A 15,960-nucleotide genomic window follows, 5' to 3' on the forward strand; every position below is an offset into this window, starting at 1 on the left:
TGGAGAACGTGCCGAATAGTACAAGGGCTGAGGTGCGGCTCTAATCCTTGGCAGAGGAAAACATTCCTGGGAGGGGAACATGGACAGGAGGAGTCTTCTTTGGCTGGTGAGAGCAGGAAGGCTCCTTGGAGGGGACATTCAACTTGAACTTTAAATGACAGAGGAGATGGGAGGGAAGTGGCAATAGAGGTGGAAGAAAGAGTGTGGGACTCAGATTAGTTAGAGGCAGATTATGGCTCTCATTGGTCGATTGATTGATTCATTCAGCAACGATGCATTGAGCATCTGATTGGTGCTGGGCACTGGGGAGACAGTGGGGAGAAAACCAGGTGAGGTCCTCGTGGAGCTTTCAGTCTATGATCACAATAATCACAGAAACAGTGGAAACTTGCTCGGGGCTTCCTAGAAGAGGGGATGAGGCACAAGGCAGGGGACCACAGTGCCACGGAGCAGGTACCAGGGATTCACCTGGGTGGGAGGTTGGGGAATTTGTTCCGAGCTGAGGTCTGAAGGGCGAAAAGGTTTATTTATCCGTTCCTGTTGCTTGTAACAAAATACCTGGAGCTGGGTAATTTGTAAGAAAACTAAATGTACTGCTTACAGTTTTGGAGGCTGGGAAGTCCAAGTCCAGGGAACACTTCTGGTGAAGGCTTCAGTGGCGACGAGAGTGACTGAGGGGTCTCACATGGCAGAAATGGCAGAGCAGAGAGAGAGATTCTCACGTGCTCTCCTTTTAAAGCCCTTAGAACCACACCCCTGACCACCATTATTAATTCATTCACTATGGCATGGTCCTACAATCTAATCACCTCTTCAAAGCCTCACCTTTTAATTACCAGAATAGGATTTCCCACCCGCTTTACACTGTCACAGGGAGACTAAGTTTTTTGGGGACACCAATCCATAGCAGAAGGGTTACTTAGGTGAAAAGGATTGGGAAGAGCTTTCCTAGACGTATGCAGAGATCCTGGGATGGCAGGGAGGGGTGGGGGGTCCTGCGGAAAGAAGACCTGTGGCGCTGGAACAGTGGGGGTGGGCTGGGCTGAATGTCACAGTGAGGGTCTGTATTCTTCTGAAGAACAGCCAGAAAACTCAGATTTTAAGCAGAGAGGGATGTGTTTAGGTTTACATTCTGCAAGTTCTCCTGCTGCTATGTGGATTGAAGGGGGTGGGGCCGAGCGGACATGAGGAGGCCACTGTGTGCTCTAGATGAGGGAATGATCTAGGTGAGAGAATGCTGGGGCAGGGGAGGGGAGAAGAGAGGACAGCTGGACCTGTGTTTAGGAAGGTAAAATAGATAACACTGGGTGACATAGATTTCAATTAATTAATTGCTGCTTTGCCTGCCTGAGATATTCAGTATATTCTTAATCTTATTAAAAGATTTCTTTTTTTTTTTTTTAAAGATGACCGGTAAGGGGATCTCAACCCTTGGCTTGGTGTTGTCAGCACCAGGCTCAGCCAGTGAGCCAACCGGCCATCCCTACATAGGATCTGGACCCGTGGCCTTGGTGTTATCAGCACTGCACTCTCCCGAGTGAGCCACGGGCCGGCCCGAAAGATTTCTTTATTTTATTTTATTTTTTTAAAAATTTTATTTTGTTGATATACATTGTGGCTGATTATTGCTCCCCATCACCAAAACCTCCCTCCCTTCTCCTTCCCCCCTCCCCCCCAACAATGTCCTTTCTGTTTGCTTGTCGTATCAACTTCAAGTAATTGTGGTTGTTATATCTTCTCCCCCCCCCCCCGGTTGTGTGTGTGTGTGTGTGTGTGTGTGTGTGTGAATTTATATATTAATTTTTAGCTCCCACCAATAAGTGAGAACATGTGGTATTTTTCTTTCTGTGCCTGACTTGTTTCACTTAATATAATTCTCTCGAGGTCCATCCATGTTGTTGCAAATGGCAGTATTCAAAAGATTTCTTTAAATAGTAAGCTCTAATAATACATTAAGGATCCTATCTAATTGCCAAAAAAAAAAAAAAAAAAAAAAAAGGCTCACATGGTTTTCTGGGACCGTATGTCTTAAGATGCAGTGGTTGGATTGTGTAGCAGATAGATTTCCAAACCCTGTCATTGGCTGTGGGAACATGTTATAGGATTTGAACCTCGTTATGAAGGAAATTGACACCTTGAAAATAGTCCATTCATTTGGCTGTAAAGAATGCTGATTTCAGTTAATAAGCAAGATGAAAATCCCACCCTGATGAAGTCCTCTGGGACTGTGGAATTTAATTAAAATGACACAGTTTCTAGAAATTATAGAGCTTCCATGCTGGAGGCACTTGGAGGGTAGAGACAGCTGACAGCCCACCTGAGTGGAAGGTTTGTGGTTGGGACAAGGCAGTGTCAGAAACACATGTCTGCTTTCTCCCTGGCACCAAGATTTATGCCATTCTGTTGTGCTGAGGGTTTAGGAATTTTAATGGTTTTGGTTGAGGTACTTAAGGTAAGGAAGGGTTGGCGACAGGAGTCAAGGCAACTTCATGGAAGACAAAAGATTTATAAAGCATTTGTTTATGTCTTAGTTATCTCATATGTAAGATGCTATTCTAAGTAGTTAGTGGCGAAGTCCCCATTCTCTTGGAGCATATACAGTTGGCCCTCTGTATCTGTGTGTTCCACATCCACAGGTTCAACCAACCATGTATAAAAAATATTGGGAAAAAAATTCTGAACATGTACAGACTTTTTTCCTGGTCATTATTTCCTAAACAATACAGTATAACAACTACTTATGTGACATTTACATTGTATTAGATATTGTAAGTAATCTAGAGGAGAATGTGCGTAGGTTATATGCAAATACAGTACCATTTTATATCAGGGACTTGAGCATCCATGGATTTTGGTATCCTTGGGGGGTCCTAGAACCAAACACCATGGATACTAAGGAATGACTGGGATGGTGGGGAGAAGAGAAAAGCAAGTCAACAAAGGAATAATGTAATTTAGGAGGGGGATAATGTCACAAAGAAACATAAAGCAGGATAAAGGGGAGAGGGAAGGCGGGTGGGCTGAGTAAATACCCACCACACTGTGCATTTCTGCCATTGCCTTCCCCTCCATCTCTACCCTGGCAGTATAAAATTATTTGTCTTGGAAAATTCCTTATCACTGTATAAACAGTGATAGTTATTTGTGAGTATTCCTGTATTCAGGGATAACAATTGCCCTAAAACTTCACGGCTTATTCACAGCCACCAGTTAAAAAAAAAAAAAAAAAAAATCAACATCTTAAAAAAACTTTATCAGCTTAAAACAAGAAACATGATCTTACAGTTTCTGTAGGTCAGGAATCTGGGAGTGGCTTAGTTGGGTGGTTCTGTCTTAGGGTCTCTTATGAGCTTGTGTCAAAACTTAGGCCTGAGCTGCGGTCATCGGAAGGCTTGAATGGGGCTGGAGGATCTGCTTCCAGGTTGTGTCACTCACATGGCTGTTGGCAGGAAGCCTCAGTTCCTTGCCACATGGGCTTCTCCATAGGGCTGCTTGAGCATCCTCATGACATGGCAGCTGGCTCCCCAGAGCGAGTGGTTTGAGAAAGACCAAGGAGGAAAACACAGTGCCTTTTATGACCTAATTTTGAAAGTCATATATTGTTTGCTTCTGCTATATTCTCTCTCTCTCTTTTTTTTTTTTTTAAAGATGACCGGTAAGGGGATCTTAACCCTTGACTTGGTGTTGTCAGCACCATGCTTACCCAGTGAGCTAACCGGCCATCCCTATATGGGAGCCGAACCTGGGGCCTTGGTGTTATCAGCACCGCACTCTCCCGAGTGAGCCACAGGCCGGCCCATGCTTCTGCTATATGCTCTTAAATTAAAACTGAGTCACTAAGTGCAGCCTAGACTCAAGGTGAGGAGACTTTAGCTGTACCTCTTGAACGGAGGAGTATCAAAGAATTTGTGGCCATGTTTCAAAGTCTCCACCGTCCCCTAGGTCTATGACATAGGTATGTCTTTTTCACTTAGGACCACTGGGTATTGTAGTACATTCCAGAAAGGGATTAGCAATTCCCCTTTTTTCCTTGTATGCCCCTGTACCACCCAGGGTTTGCAGAAATGAGGTTTGCTGGTGTAATGAAGTTATGCTGTGGTTTAACACGTGGTGAAGGAGTTCAAAAGCCCAGTGAAAAGGGGACCCCACATAAAGCATGTTTGGCCCCCAAATAATTGAGAGTTGAATGTATTTTTCTCCCCATGTGATCTCTGGGGGTGGCAGGAGGATCTGGGGAAAAATTTGGGGGTGAGAAGCTGAAACACAGAGAGGATGAAAATGGGCATTGGAATGAGCAAGGTTCAGGGGCTGCCTCTGCCACTCTCTGGCCGCAGTAAGTCTTTTGTCTCCTTGTAGAGACTCAGTTTTCCCTTCTGTAAAGTGGGGGTCCTGTCAGCCCTGTCCTGCCTCCCTCCCAGGCTGTGGAGCAGATGGAGCCTACAGTGGGTGTGGAATCTGGCCCATGTGTGGGACAAGATGTTTGTCCAAATGGCCGTGTTGGAATTCTGGCATCTTCTCCTTTTCAGTCTACCCTGCCTCACACTTGTATGGGGCTGTTTATCTCCACACCCCACATTTACCTTTTAATTCCAAGATCTCCTCTCATTAGCCATGTTTGCTGGCATTATAAATAATCCTTCCTGTGTGTTATATCAGACAGGGAAACTGGCCTGACCTAGGAAGGAAGCCATGGGCTATGCACCAGACCCCAGGCCTCTAGATTCCTTGCTTTTTCTCTACTTATTTTCTGTGCTGCCTGGCATCACATTTGACACTTGGCATACATATGTCAACAATATTGGAGGCAGGTGCTACTATTCCCATTTTACAGACAAGGAAACTGAAGTTCATAGTGGTTCAGTGCAGGTAATGGGTGAGTGTAAGACAGTAGGAGTTGGTGGGGCTTGTGGATAATTGAAGTGGCAGGCCTTTAGAAATTCCATTAAAAAAAAAATGCTGGCCAAATCAAGCACATTTGGGGCCTCGTTTGACCCACGAGGCCACCAGTGAGAGACTGCTGACTAGTTTCACAGATGGGGATGCTGAATGCCAGAAAGGGGGAAGATTGGTCCAAGGTCACAGCTGATTAGAATAATTGAGAGGGTTGTTGCTGGGTGCTGCACCTATGCAGATGAATTGGATATAGTTCCTGCCATCAAGGAGCTGAGGCATTCGTGACTAAAAAAATAATAATTCTAGTGGATAGCCTGGTCCAGCTATCAGTCTCCTCTTGTAGCTCATGTAACCCCACATCCATTTTGTATGTGTGACAAAGTTCTTGCCCAGGACACCCACTCAATCACTGGTACTCAAATCTAAGATAGAAAATATTCCTAAAAAACAAAAAAAAAAAGAAAAGAAAAAGAAAATATTCCCTCAAGGACTGACCGGTTAGCTCAGCTGGTTAGAGTGTAGTGTTATAACACCAAGGTCAAGGGTTCGGATCTTTGTACTGGCCAGCCGCCAAAACAAAAACAAAAAAACACATGCTAAAAAATCCGATCAGTTCCAAAGAGTTTGTAAACTAACTTTACGGGCAGACCTTTGGGGAGGTACCAATGGGTGGGCTCTGCCATAAATGACACCAGGAAGCAGCACCCTGGCCCAAGGCGTTGGACACCTTGAAATGGGTTCGATGTTAGTTTCCCTGAAATGGGGATGATCAGGTTGTTTTAAGGGTGAAATGAGATCATGCAAGTAAACAGCTATTATTATTATCACTTGATAATTCGAGCCTATTGATTAATATTGCTGGGTAGCCTCAGTGAATGGGGTTTGGCCAAAGAATGGAGAAGCTCGATTTCTGCCCCTGCAGAAGCTATGCGACCATCTTCTGCCCCCTTGTGGTTTGGGAGAAGGCTGTGGTGACAGGGTGGGAGGAGGCTGGTGGCCCTGGTGACCTGGAGGGTGGGACTTCTGATTTGAGCTGGATCACCTCCTTCAGCCGGAAGTCAGTGGTTGAGGTTTGGCTGTAACCTCCAGATTCTGCTGCTTATAGTTGGGATTTGCCAGGTAGACCTGGGGAGAAGGGCTGAGAGACTCCAGGCAGGCTGCTTGGGTGAGCACCACCACTTACTAGGCTAGTGAGCAGGGTGAGTAACTGTACCTCCCAGCCTTGGCTTCCTCAACTAAAAAACGGGGACAATCCTGGGAATAACCTCATAGGATTGTTGTGAAGTTTGATTAAAATAATCCAAGTGTCATAAATGTCTATGGTAAATGGTAAATGTCTATCTCAATGAATTCCCACGATATTCTATGATGTTGGGTTACGTAGCTGAGGGGACAGGTAGGGGAAGGGAATGCAAAAGAGCATCTTAGAATGAAGAGTTGAACTTCAGGTCGTTAGGAGGGACCGAGGAAATGGCTCAGGGAGGGGGAAGTAAGTCGCCCAGGGTCACACAGGTAGTCTGTTTTAGAGTCAGAACTGCATCCCTGTCTCTTGGCTGTTATACATAGGATACATACATACATACCCTCTCCCCAACCCCTAGCCCTGGTTCTTTCTCTAGCTGTGCCCGGAGGGCCACATTTAAGGAAGGTGGCTTTGCTGGGTCTTCCCCCTAGAAGCAGGGCGGCGGCGTCCACCCGCCCGGAAAACGGGGGCGCGGGGGTCCCCGAGCGGCTGCCGGTAGAGCGGGGGTGGGGAGAGCTACTCTCGTGCCCCCACCTAGCCGGGGCGGCTGCGTCCCATGGCGCTGGCTCGGCGCGCTTCCCTGTCTCCGCCGCGGCCTCCCTCCGCCTCCCTGGCGGCCGCCGCGCCGCGCCGGTGTTCAGTTTCAGCGCGGGGATGAGCGCAGGCTGCGCCCGGCTCCCCGGGGAAGGAAGGCAGCGAGCGAGGGCCCCAGCGTCCTCGGCCGGGGCCTGGCAGCGCGGTGGAGGGGGCTCGGCTCCCGCTGCCGCCGGGGTCGGGCGCGCGTCGAGCCTCCGCCGCCGAAGGGGACGCCCGGGATCCGCGCCGCCGCCGCCGCCGCCGAGGGTAACCGCGGGCGCGCCGGGAGGGCGGGGCGGGCATTGCTGCGCTGCGCCCCGCCAGCCCCGCGCTGCCTGGACGCCCCGCTCCTTTGTGGTGCGCGGGGCGGGGTGTGGTGGCCTCCGGCCGCGGGCTGCACGGGGCTGGCGTCGTGGAGCAGGTCTTTTGTGTCTCCCGAGGCCGGTGTTAAGTGTGTAGTGTGTGCGCGCGCTTGGAACCTCCAGCCCGCCACCCAGTGCCACCTTTCCAGGGCCCTCGCCAGACCTTTGACCAAGGGGACACCGCCTGGGCAACCTGGGGCGGAGTTTCGCTAAGTTGGAGCGAAAAGGGTGAGGTGGGGCCGTCCCATCTTCTCAGACCCCAGGTAGCGCCTCAAAGTTGATGCTGCAGGTGCAGCGTCCTCTCCTATCACTCTCCTCCCAGCTAGCTGGGGTCTTGGGAAGCAGGAACCCCCAAGGGCTTAGCTCGGGGGCTCTCGATTTTCAGCCACCAACTAGAAGTGAGCCCTCCCACAGAGAAGCCACTTGGGCTGGGGGGTGTCGGGGGCGCGGCTTTCCAGGCAGGGGCTGCCGAGACCGAGGCGGAAGCCGGGCTAGCCGGCCAGCCGCGGGAGAGCTTAGCGGCTGTGGCACCGAGCCTGGGTGCCCATGTGACTGCGGTGTGCTTGGGAAGAGGAAGCTGTAGAGGTCAGTGCAAAGGCGTCACGCCAGAGCGAGTCAGCCAGCGTGAGCCAAGGGGGAGACCCGAGTCAGCGCGGGCGGGAGCCAGGAGTAGCCTCTGGCTGCAGGGGCCGGGACAAAGCCGCCCTGTCACAGCCGTCCTGGCTGCCTGATGCATGTAGTTGCCGGGTGACAGGGACGGCCCGGGGCCTAACGGCCAGGAAATAGGGGACACTGGGAGGAGGGGCCTCTCTAGGTCTGGAAGTGGTGCCCCCATCCCCTGAGGGGCCTCAGTGGATGCTGGAGGGTGACCCAGAGGGCAAATCAGACATAGGCTCAACTTGGAGAACTTTCCCTGAACACAACTGCTGAAGCTTGCAGGGATTCCCATTTTCCACGTGCTGGGGAGGTTGGGGCTGGGGGGCTGGAGGATGGGCTCGGTGGGGTGACCAGTTTGGTCAGGCAGCCCTAGGGCCAGGAGTTGGACAGCCAAGCTCCTGTCCTTTTCTCTCTGTTGTGGGTACCCGGGTGGGTACCAGCTGCGATGAAAGGAAGCACATTCTCCTTGCTCCAACCACCCCCCGCAAATTGTTTTCCCTAGACTGTTTAGTTGAGGCCTGGAGGGGGTGGAAACCAAGGTTAGATTTAAAAAAGAAAAGGAAAAAAACAAGATGAAGAAGTGGTTTTAGGAAAATGAGGACTAATATTTTGAAGTGGTGCTTAGTGAGAAGAGGCTAGTGTGGTCTGAGGGGGTGGGGTGGGTTAGGACTTAAGGGGACCCCTTCAGGTCCCCATTTCCTTGGAGTGAAGAGGATTGCCCAGGCCTTCAGACTGGGGACCCTGCTGGGCCCAGGCAGCAGCGGGCGGGGAAGGTGTGGAGCCCAGAGCCGGCACTTCAACCACCCCAGTGCCAGCTCTGCAGCCCGCGCCTGTCTTCGTGACAGCCTGCGTCCTGTGCTGTCAACTACACCCCTCCGATGGGGTTGCTAGGCAGCGGGGCTCTGATGTACGGGAAGGCCTTCTGATTTGTCAGCCTCCCGCAGACACATGGTTAAGGCTCCTTCCAGCCTATCCGGAGGAGGGATGCGGGCACGCCGCCTGCATACTGCTGAGCCCTGGATCCACCTGAACGCGAGGTGCAAAAGGCAGCCCGAGGGAGGGGGCACCTGGTGCCCTCCCGCCTTCTAGGCAGTGCTGCCGCAGGCCGCCCGGTATCTCCACTGGCGCTTGCCGCTGGCTCCTCCCTGCCCATGCCCGTGTCCCCGCCCTGTTCCTCCCCTCTTCCCCAAACCATGGAAAAGCAAAGTGCAGCGGGGAAAAGAGGTCAGTGGGGTAAGCGTGTGTGTGTGGACTCCAGAGGTGCCAAGGTGCATGGGCATGAACGGCGGGGGGCTGCCCCACACGTGCCACCCAGGCTCTTGTGGGATGGGGTGAGTGGCAGGGTGGGGGCCCTGGCACCGTTGTCGTCTACCAAGCCTGGACTCGGAAGCCTGCTCTGTGCCCCTCCTCCTCAAGCTCTGCCCACCCTTAGGAGGGCAGCATGTCAGGGGAGGAGGGAGGGGACTGGCATGTACCTGCAAGGAAAGGTGGGCTGTCTAGCTCTTGCTAGCGCTCAGAAGGAGGGCTGCTGATGGGTTCCTTTTCCCCTGAATGCACTCACTCCACCCCAGCCTCTAAGGCCCACGTTCCCCCTCCCTCTCTCCCTTCCTCCCTCTTTTCGAGGGTCTTCTCTTAATCCGTTACTTTTTTGAGCATCTTTACTGAGATATAACTCACTTTAAAGTGTACAATTCAGTGATTTTTAGTATGTTCACAGAGTTGTGCAACTACAATTTTAGAACATTTTTGTCACCCCAGGATGAAACTCTGTACCCATTAGCAGTTACTCCCTGATCCCTCCCTCCCCCCGAGCCACTGGCCACCACTAATCTGCTTTCTGTCTCTATGGATTTGCCTACTCTGGACATTTCATATACATGGAATAATACACTATGGTCTTTGTGGCTGGGACCCTTTCCTTCCTAGCCGCATTGCTTACTTGGCAGTTAATTGCACTTTGTCGAGCTGTTTAACTTTTCCTGTGCATTGCTCCATTCAGAGTGTCACATCCTTAAGGGCAGAGGTATTCTTATGCATTTCTCTCAATGCCAAGCCTAGCTGGGGAGGTGGGGGGCAGGGTGTGGCTCTTACCAGGTGGGGGGTGGGGGCGGGCAAGAGCAGAAAGCAACTGGGAGGAAAGAACCGAAGTGGCCTGTGGGTTGCCAGCTCTCGCGGGGAGCCTGAAAACAAAAATGCCGCCCCCAGTCTCTGGGGCAGATGGCCAATGCTTGCGGCTAATGCTTGAGATTCGTCACCTGATCACAGGGGTTTCCCCCGTGGGGAACTCCGATTAGATTTGTCTTTTAAAAAAAGAGTAAAAGAAAATTCCCCAGCGTCAGCTTTTATTAAAGGGCACTAGGTCGGGCATCTCTGAAGCTGTTTGCTCACCTCTGTGATTCAGGCACTGAATTGTTTTCCTCTCCCCCGCCTTCTGTGCTGCAGGTACTGTCTGATGAGCGTGAAAGGTTGTTTCACTGACTTCCACATCGACTTTGGAGGCACTTCTGTTTGGTATCATGTTTTCCGGGGTGGGAAGGTGAGTTCTAATCGAGTTCCTTCAACTGCCTATGCCTTTCCTGCTGCTTGTGCAGAGAGGGGCTCCTTCACCTTTCCCCTTTCTCCCACCTCTCTCCTCCAGCCAGCCCCTGCCTCTGAGTACTTTAGGGGCCACCTCCTGGCTCCCTTTCTCCTTCTGAAGGGAAAGGTGAAGGTCAGCTCTTTTATATCACATCTGCTCACCCATTCATGTCCATTAAGCACCTGAGGACAGATTTGTAGCCGGGTTTGGCTCCTGAGTTCCTTTAGCATTTGTGTCCCTTGGCTGTTATCTCAGTTCCAGCACTGGGACCTTTTAAGTTCAAAGTCTAGTTACCAGCATCACCTGCCTCCAAGAACATTTTACACTGGGGACAGGTGTCACCTTGAGAAAGGAGGTGGGGTGTGCCTTCAGAGTACAGCAGCAGTGTCTGCTTTTGTGTGCGTGTCCATGTGGGCATGTAGGTGTCCCTGCAGGGATGTGCGTGCCTCTTGAGAATCCCTGTGTGCTGCCCTGCTCTTCCTGGGTCTGCGTGTGTGTTTGTTTTAACCAAACGTGTTGGAAGAAATTCTGGGAGGAAGTCAGCCCACTTGATTCCAGATGTTTTTCCTCTTTCTCCAACGTGAGCACAAGCTGGCTTTATTTATTGGGCCATTTTATCAAACAACTTAGGAAATTCCCTTCCTTTCCTTCCCCCACCTCCCCTGAAGCCTGTGGCTCAGGAGAAAGAATGTTCTACCCAGTCCAGGAAGTATTCCCTCCCTGGTATTTCTGCTGGAATGGAGATTTCCCTAAAGGTGGGCACAGCCCTCCCTGCCTCCTCAGAGACCCTTTGGGCCTGGTCTTGGAGGGGACCCAGGGCCTGGATTCTCCCCCATAGGCAAGTGTGGCTGTCTCTTCGGGCTGTGTCGGGGCCCGAAAAAAATCTGAGGCTTTGGCCTGGATCTTCAGCTGATCCTCTCCTTTTCCTCCCAAGATCTTTTGGCTGATCCCGCCAACGCTGCACAATTTGGCACTGTACGAGGAGTGGGTGCTGTCAGGCAAACAGAGTGACATCTTTCTGGGAGACCGCGTGGAACGATGCCAAAGAATTGAGCTGAAACAGGGCTACACGTTTTTCATTCCTTCCGGTAGGTTCCGGTGGAGCTGGCACTGGGCTCATCAGTCACTGGCTCCTGCAGTGTTGGGAGCTATCTTCTGCGGCCCTGTGGCCTCAGCCAGGATTTTAGGCCCAGGGAAGGTTTCTTTAGAACTGGGTGGTTTTTTTTTTTTTAAAAGATGACCGATAAGGGGATCTTAACCCTTGACTTGGTGTTGTCAGCACCACGCTCTCCCAAGTGAGCTAACCAGCCATCCCTAATAGGGATCTGAACCTGTGGCCTTGGAGTTATCAGCACCACACGCTCCCAAGTGAGCCCTGGGCCAGCAGTAGAACTGGGTGGCCTTGACCAACCATTGGCAGCCCCTGAGGGGAGCTGGCCTCAGGCTGCAGGGAATATCAGCCCAGCTTTCCTCTCACACCTAACCTGTACCTCCCTGACTGGGGCTAGAATTCTCTCTGTCAGGAAAAGCCTCGGGTCCTCCCTCAGGGGAAGTTTGGATGGCTCCACAGGGCTTCCTGTGGAGATTTCTGTGTGAGATGATCACTGTGGTAATGAGGGTGGCTTTACCCTGAGGCAGGCTCTGGGGAAGGAAAAATGCACTGCCTCAGTTGGAATTCTCTGCCGTTTCCAAGTTGTAACTTTACCTCTTTGTGCCTCAGTATTCTTATCTGTAAAATGGGAGTAAGACTTCAAGGGTGGTTGTGAGACCTGAGAAAGCTTACTTGCCTACAGGTTTTCAGATATGGACTGAGGGCTTTTGGCTGGTTACAGGCCAAGTCGCTATTGGATATGGCTGATGACCTAGTAGTCAGGGAGTTTGGTCTTAGGCTGCATTAATGGGAGCATTTGGCACAGGACGAGGGAGAGGAGAGTCCCATTGTACAGAATGGTAGGGGGTCAGGCCACATGTAGGAGGTTGTGTTCCTCTTTGTTGTCATACTTCAGAGGGTAAGTTAACCTGAAGAGAGAGGTGTCTGGAAACCACATCAGGTGAGATGAGTTTGAAGGAGAAATTTGGTTGTTTCACCTGAGGAAGCAAAGGTATATGGTAACTGTAGTCAGCCAGGTGAAAGACTGTCCCTTGGAAGAAAAGGTATAGATGAGTAGTATTGGAATGATTTATGCTGCTAGATAGTGAGCTCCCCATCACTGGAGCTATACAGGTAGGACCTAGACATGGGTGTGTCAAGGAACTTGCAGAGAATCTGCCACTGAGTGGAAGCTTGGACCAGAGGCTAGGAGTATCTTTTGAGGTCACTAAGACCCTTTGGATGGAGAAGCTGCTCACATGTAGGTTTCTGAGCATTGGGCTGGAAGCTGGCCATGGGTCTGGACATGGGGCACTAGATGTGGTGTCAATTGAGAGATGATGGTTGTGGTAGCAGTTCCTGCCATGGAGGTGGGGCCTGTGCACATGGGCTCTTCTAGAAAGTTTGGCAGAAAGTGGAGTCTTCCCTATTAGGGAAATTTGCAATTTGGAGGTGACAGGGTTCAGTGGGGGGTAACTTTGTTGCCATGGCCACAGGTCTGTTGTCAGGCCTGCTTGGCTCAGGGAAGGGAAGGATCCCTGCTTGGGACAGAAGGGATTGTACTTGGTGGGCAGTGATGATGGCAGACACCTGGCAGATGTGGCATGGAGACTCTGGAAGAATGTGCTATCCTCCTAAAGTGCTTAGGCCTGTTTGCAGGTGTGAATGGGCGGGCCCTGGTGGAGTCAAAGGAACACTGATTTGCTCTTGGCCTTGCTTTTGATTCTCTTTGTGACCTTGGGCTAGCTATTCTCTTCCCCTCTCTGCACCTCGACTATCTCATCTCTACAATGGGGGCAGGATGGGGTGAACTCTGGGACCCTCGAGGTCCCTCCCAATCCCATACTTTGAGCACTGGCATCCTAACCCCTGGGGGGAGGGGCCTTGAATCCTTCCCTCTCTCAAGACCTTGTGCAGAACTGGCAGGTGGCTCATTGCATTTCCCCCATCTGGGATGGGAGGGGTGTTGATTTTGATGACTTAAGTAAGTTGGGGGAGGTCTTGAGAAGCGGTATGTAAGCCATAGCAGGGTTGTGACTGTCTATTAGAGACAGGAAGAGGATTTGAACTGCAGCAAGCAGGAGTTGAGTTAGCCCCTGGCAAAGACTTATGGCCCTAAGGGTCATGAGTAACATGCCAGGATTTTTTTCCTGGACTTTTGTGAAGTGGAAAATGGACAAGACAGGTCGGGTCCATCATATGTTAGTGGTTCTCAGGCATTGATTTCATGGACCAATGGGAAAAAAATGGCTTGGGAACTGGTAATTTCCAACTTGTAATTTTGCTAAAGATGGGCATTAAAAAAAACAACCAACAAACCTCATCTATTGTGAAAGAAAGACTATTCTGACACTAAAAAAGTTGCAAATACAAAGTTTCAGAACTTTAAATTCGATAGTTTTGAGTTTATGAAAATCTACACCATCTTTATTTTTCTCATTCTGTTGCCAGCCAGTGAAAACTAAAGGATCCAAGTTTTGGAGTCCAGTGCCCTAGATGAGTATTTTGTGTCCTCACAGGGGCCTGGGGATTTTCCCCTAGCATCCACATATCTGGACAGACACATATCTGGGTGAGATAGTTTGTGGTAGTTGGTTTGTGGCTTTGGGTGGAGAGAGAGCCATGGGGAATCCAAGAAGGGTTTGCTGCTCCCTGGACATGAGTTTTTCTGTATTGAAGTGGGGAATCTAATTCTGACATTTCCTGCCTCTGACTTGGGTTTTCATCCCCATCGTGTGACCTTAGACACGTATCCTCCTACCTCAAGCTGTCCTCAATCTCTCCATCTGTCATTTAGTGGGTCTTCTTCATCTCAAAGCTCATGGGATACTGATGGCTTAGGAAAATTCTAAATGGCACAATATTTTTGTGAGATGTGGATTAACTTTCTGAGGGTGAAGGAGTTAGGTACGTCAGGGACAGTGGCTTTTCAGGCCTCATCCTGAGTAGTCCAAGAAAGCTGCCTGGAAAAGGAAGACTGTTGAAGGAGACTGAGTAGGATGACTGGGAGAAAGAGGATTGGGTTTGTCTTGCTGAGCAGGCCAGCCCTCTGCTGAGCTGGTAGAAGAGATAAGAACATAGTCCCAGGGTCAGGAGCATGGAGACCAGAGTTAGGGGTGTCTGGGGAGTCACCAAGTTTCAGCGTGATCACTAGGAGTAAGGAAAGCTGAAGTGAAGTCATCCCCAAGGAACAGAAAATTGGAGATGTTGGGAAAATATAGGAAAATGGTCAGGGCCCCTCAGATGTTCAGAATCTTGCTGAGCATTTGATGTAAATATTTATGTGCACCCAGGTGGCCCTTGGCTATTGACTGATGTAATTGCGCATGTGCACCCAGGTGTCCTGGGTTATGGACTTAAGTATAAAGGACGGGCGGCTCTGATCCACGGGGCCACCCTCTGCCCCCGGGGCGCGGCCATGGGGAGGCCATTATTGCTGCTGGAGGCTGTTGCTGCCAGGGTTCCCAAGACCCTCTGGGAGGACACTGCTGCTGCTGCTGCTGCTGAGGACTGAGCTTGTGTCGTCTGCCAATGGCTCCCAGGATCTTACCCAGTTACCTAGCATGGACCTGCGTGTGAGGGGTCTGGTGACCCAGCCTGGCATGTGAGGGATGTGGTGACCAAGTCTGTACAATGGGTTTGAAGGGTTGGAGCCCTAGCCCTGATAATATAACTAAAATAATGCAGTGTTTTGGCTTTAGTTATGAATCGCTTTAACAATACAGTTGGCTCCGATGGCAGGAGTCTGACAAATGCCTAGCAATACAACTGGCATAGCCATACAATTAGTGGAGCTATTCTTGTGGCTTTACAATTGGTGTAGTCTGTAGCAATACCCGGGTGAACCAGGTGACATCTTTTTCCTCTAACCTGACCTGCTCTACAGCCAGTGTCCTGACCACATTCATAGGCTTGGCCCCCCTGTCTAGCTATGCCAGCCCAGGTGAGTTAGTTAATAGTTTGAGCAATGAACGCTTAACAATCATTTATCTTCTCTGCAATCCTGTAAGGAAAATTTAACATCTCCCCCACTTTTTTTTTTTTAAATAAAGAAGCTACCTGAGGCCCAAGATCCCACAGTTAGCAAGGGTCAGGGTGGAAACCCAGGTGTGCCTAGTTTCAAAGCCCACCTTCCTAGGTCCACCCACCTGGTTCCCTGTTAGCCTGGGAGTCTGGAGACTTGGGATCTGGTCCCCTTCTTGGCAGTGTGACTTTGAGAGAACTATTTGCTCATTTAATAAACTTTCTTAACGATCCACTTGGGTGCCAGGTGGTATGGGAGGGGCTGGGGGAACATAATATAGATTCCCTCCTGTCGGGTTAGGGCCATAGTCAGAATCCTACTGATGTAGCCAATTGTATTGCTAAGTGACTACACCAGTTGTATTGCTACAGACAACTGTATTGCTACACTAATTGTATGGCTAGGCGATTCATAACTAAAGCCAAAATGTTTCGTTATTTTAGTTATGCTAAGTTTTCCATTTGTATTGTCAGGGCTAGGGGTTAGGGCCCACAGACCCTTCAAACCCATTGTACAGACAGAGTCACAGACCCCTCA

At 50.4% G+C, this 15,960-nt stretch overlaps 1 protein-coding gene across 1 annotated transcript in view; it reads left to right on the plus strand.

The window, feature by feature from the left end:
* KDM2B (lysine demethylase 2B) overlaps positions 1–15,960 on the plus strand; it is a 121,159-nt gene that overhangs the window by 26,049 nt on the left and 79,150 nt on the right. Inside the window, exons 7-8 of the mRNA XM_063085671.1 lie at positions 10,174–10,267; positions 11,244–11,397. Of these exons, the coding sequence (XP_062941741.1) occupies positions 10,174–10,267; positions 11,244–11,397 (248 nt within the window). The remainder of the gene's footprint in view (positions 1–10,173; positions 10,268–11,243; positions 11,398–15,960) is intronic.

The sequence above is a fragment of the Cynocephalus volans genome, chromosome 2, assembly GCF_027409185.1.
Source record: "Cynocephalus volans isolate mCynVol1 chromosome 2, mCynVol1.pri, whole genome shotgun sequence".
In the NCBI taxonomy this organism is placed as follows: domain Eukaryota; kingdom Metazoa; phylum Chordata; class Mammalia; order Dermoptera; family Cynocephalidae; genus Cynocephalus; species Cynocephalus volans.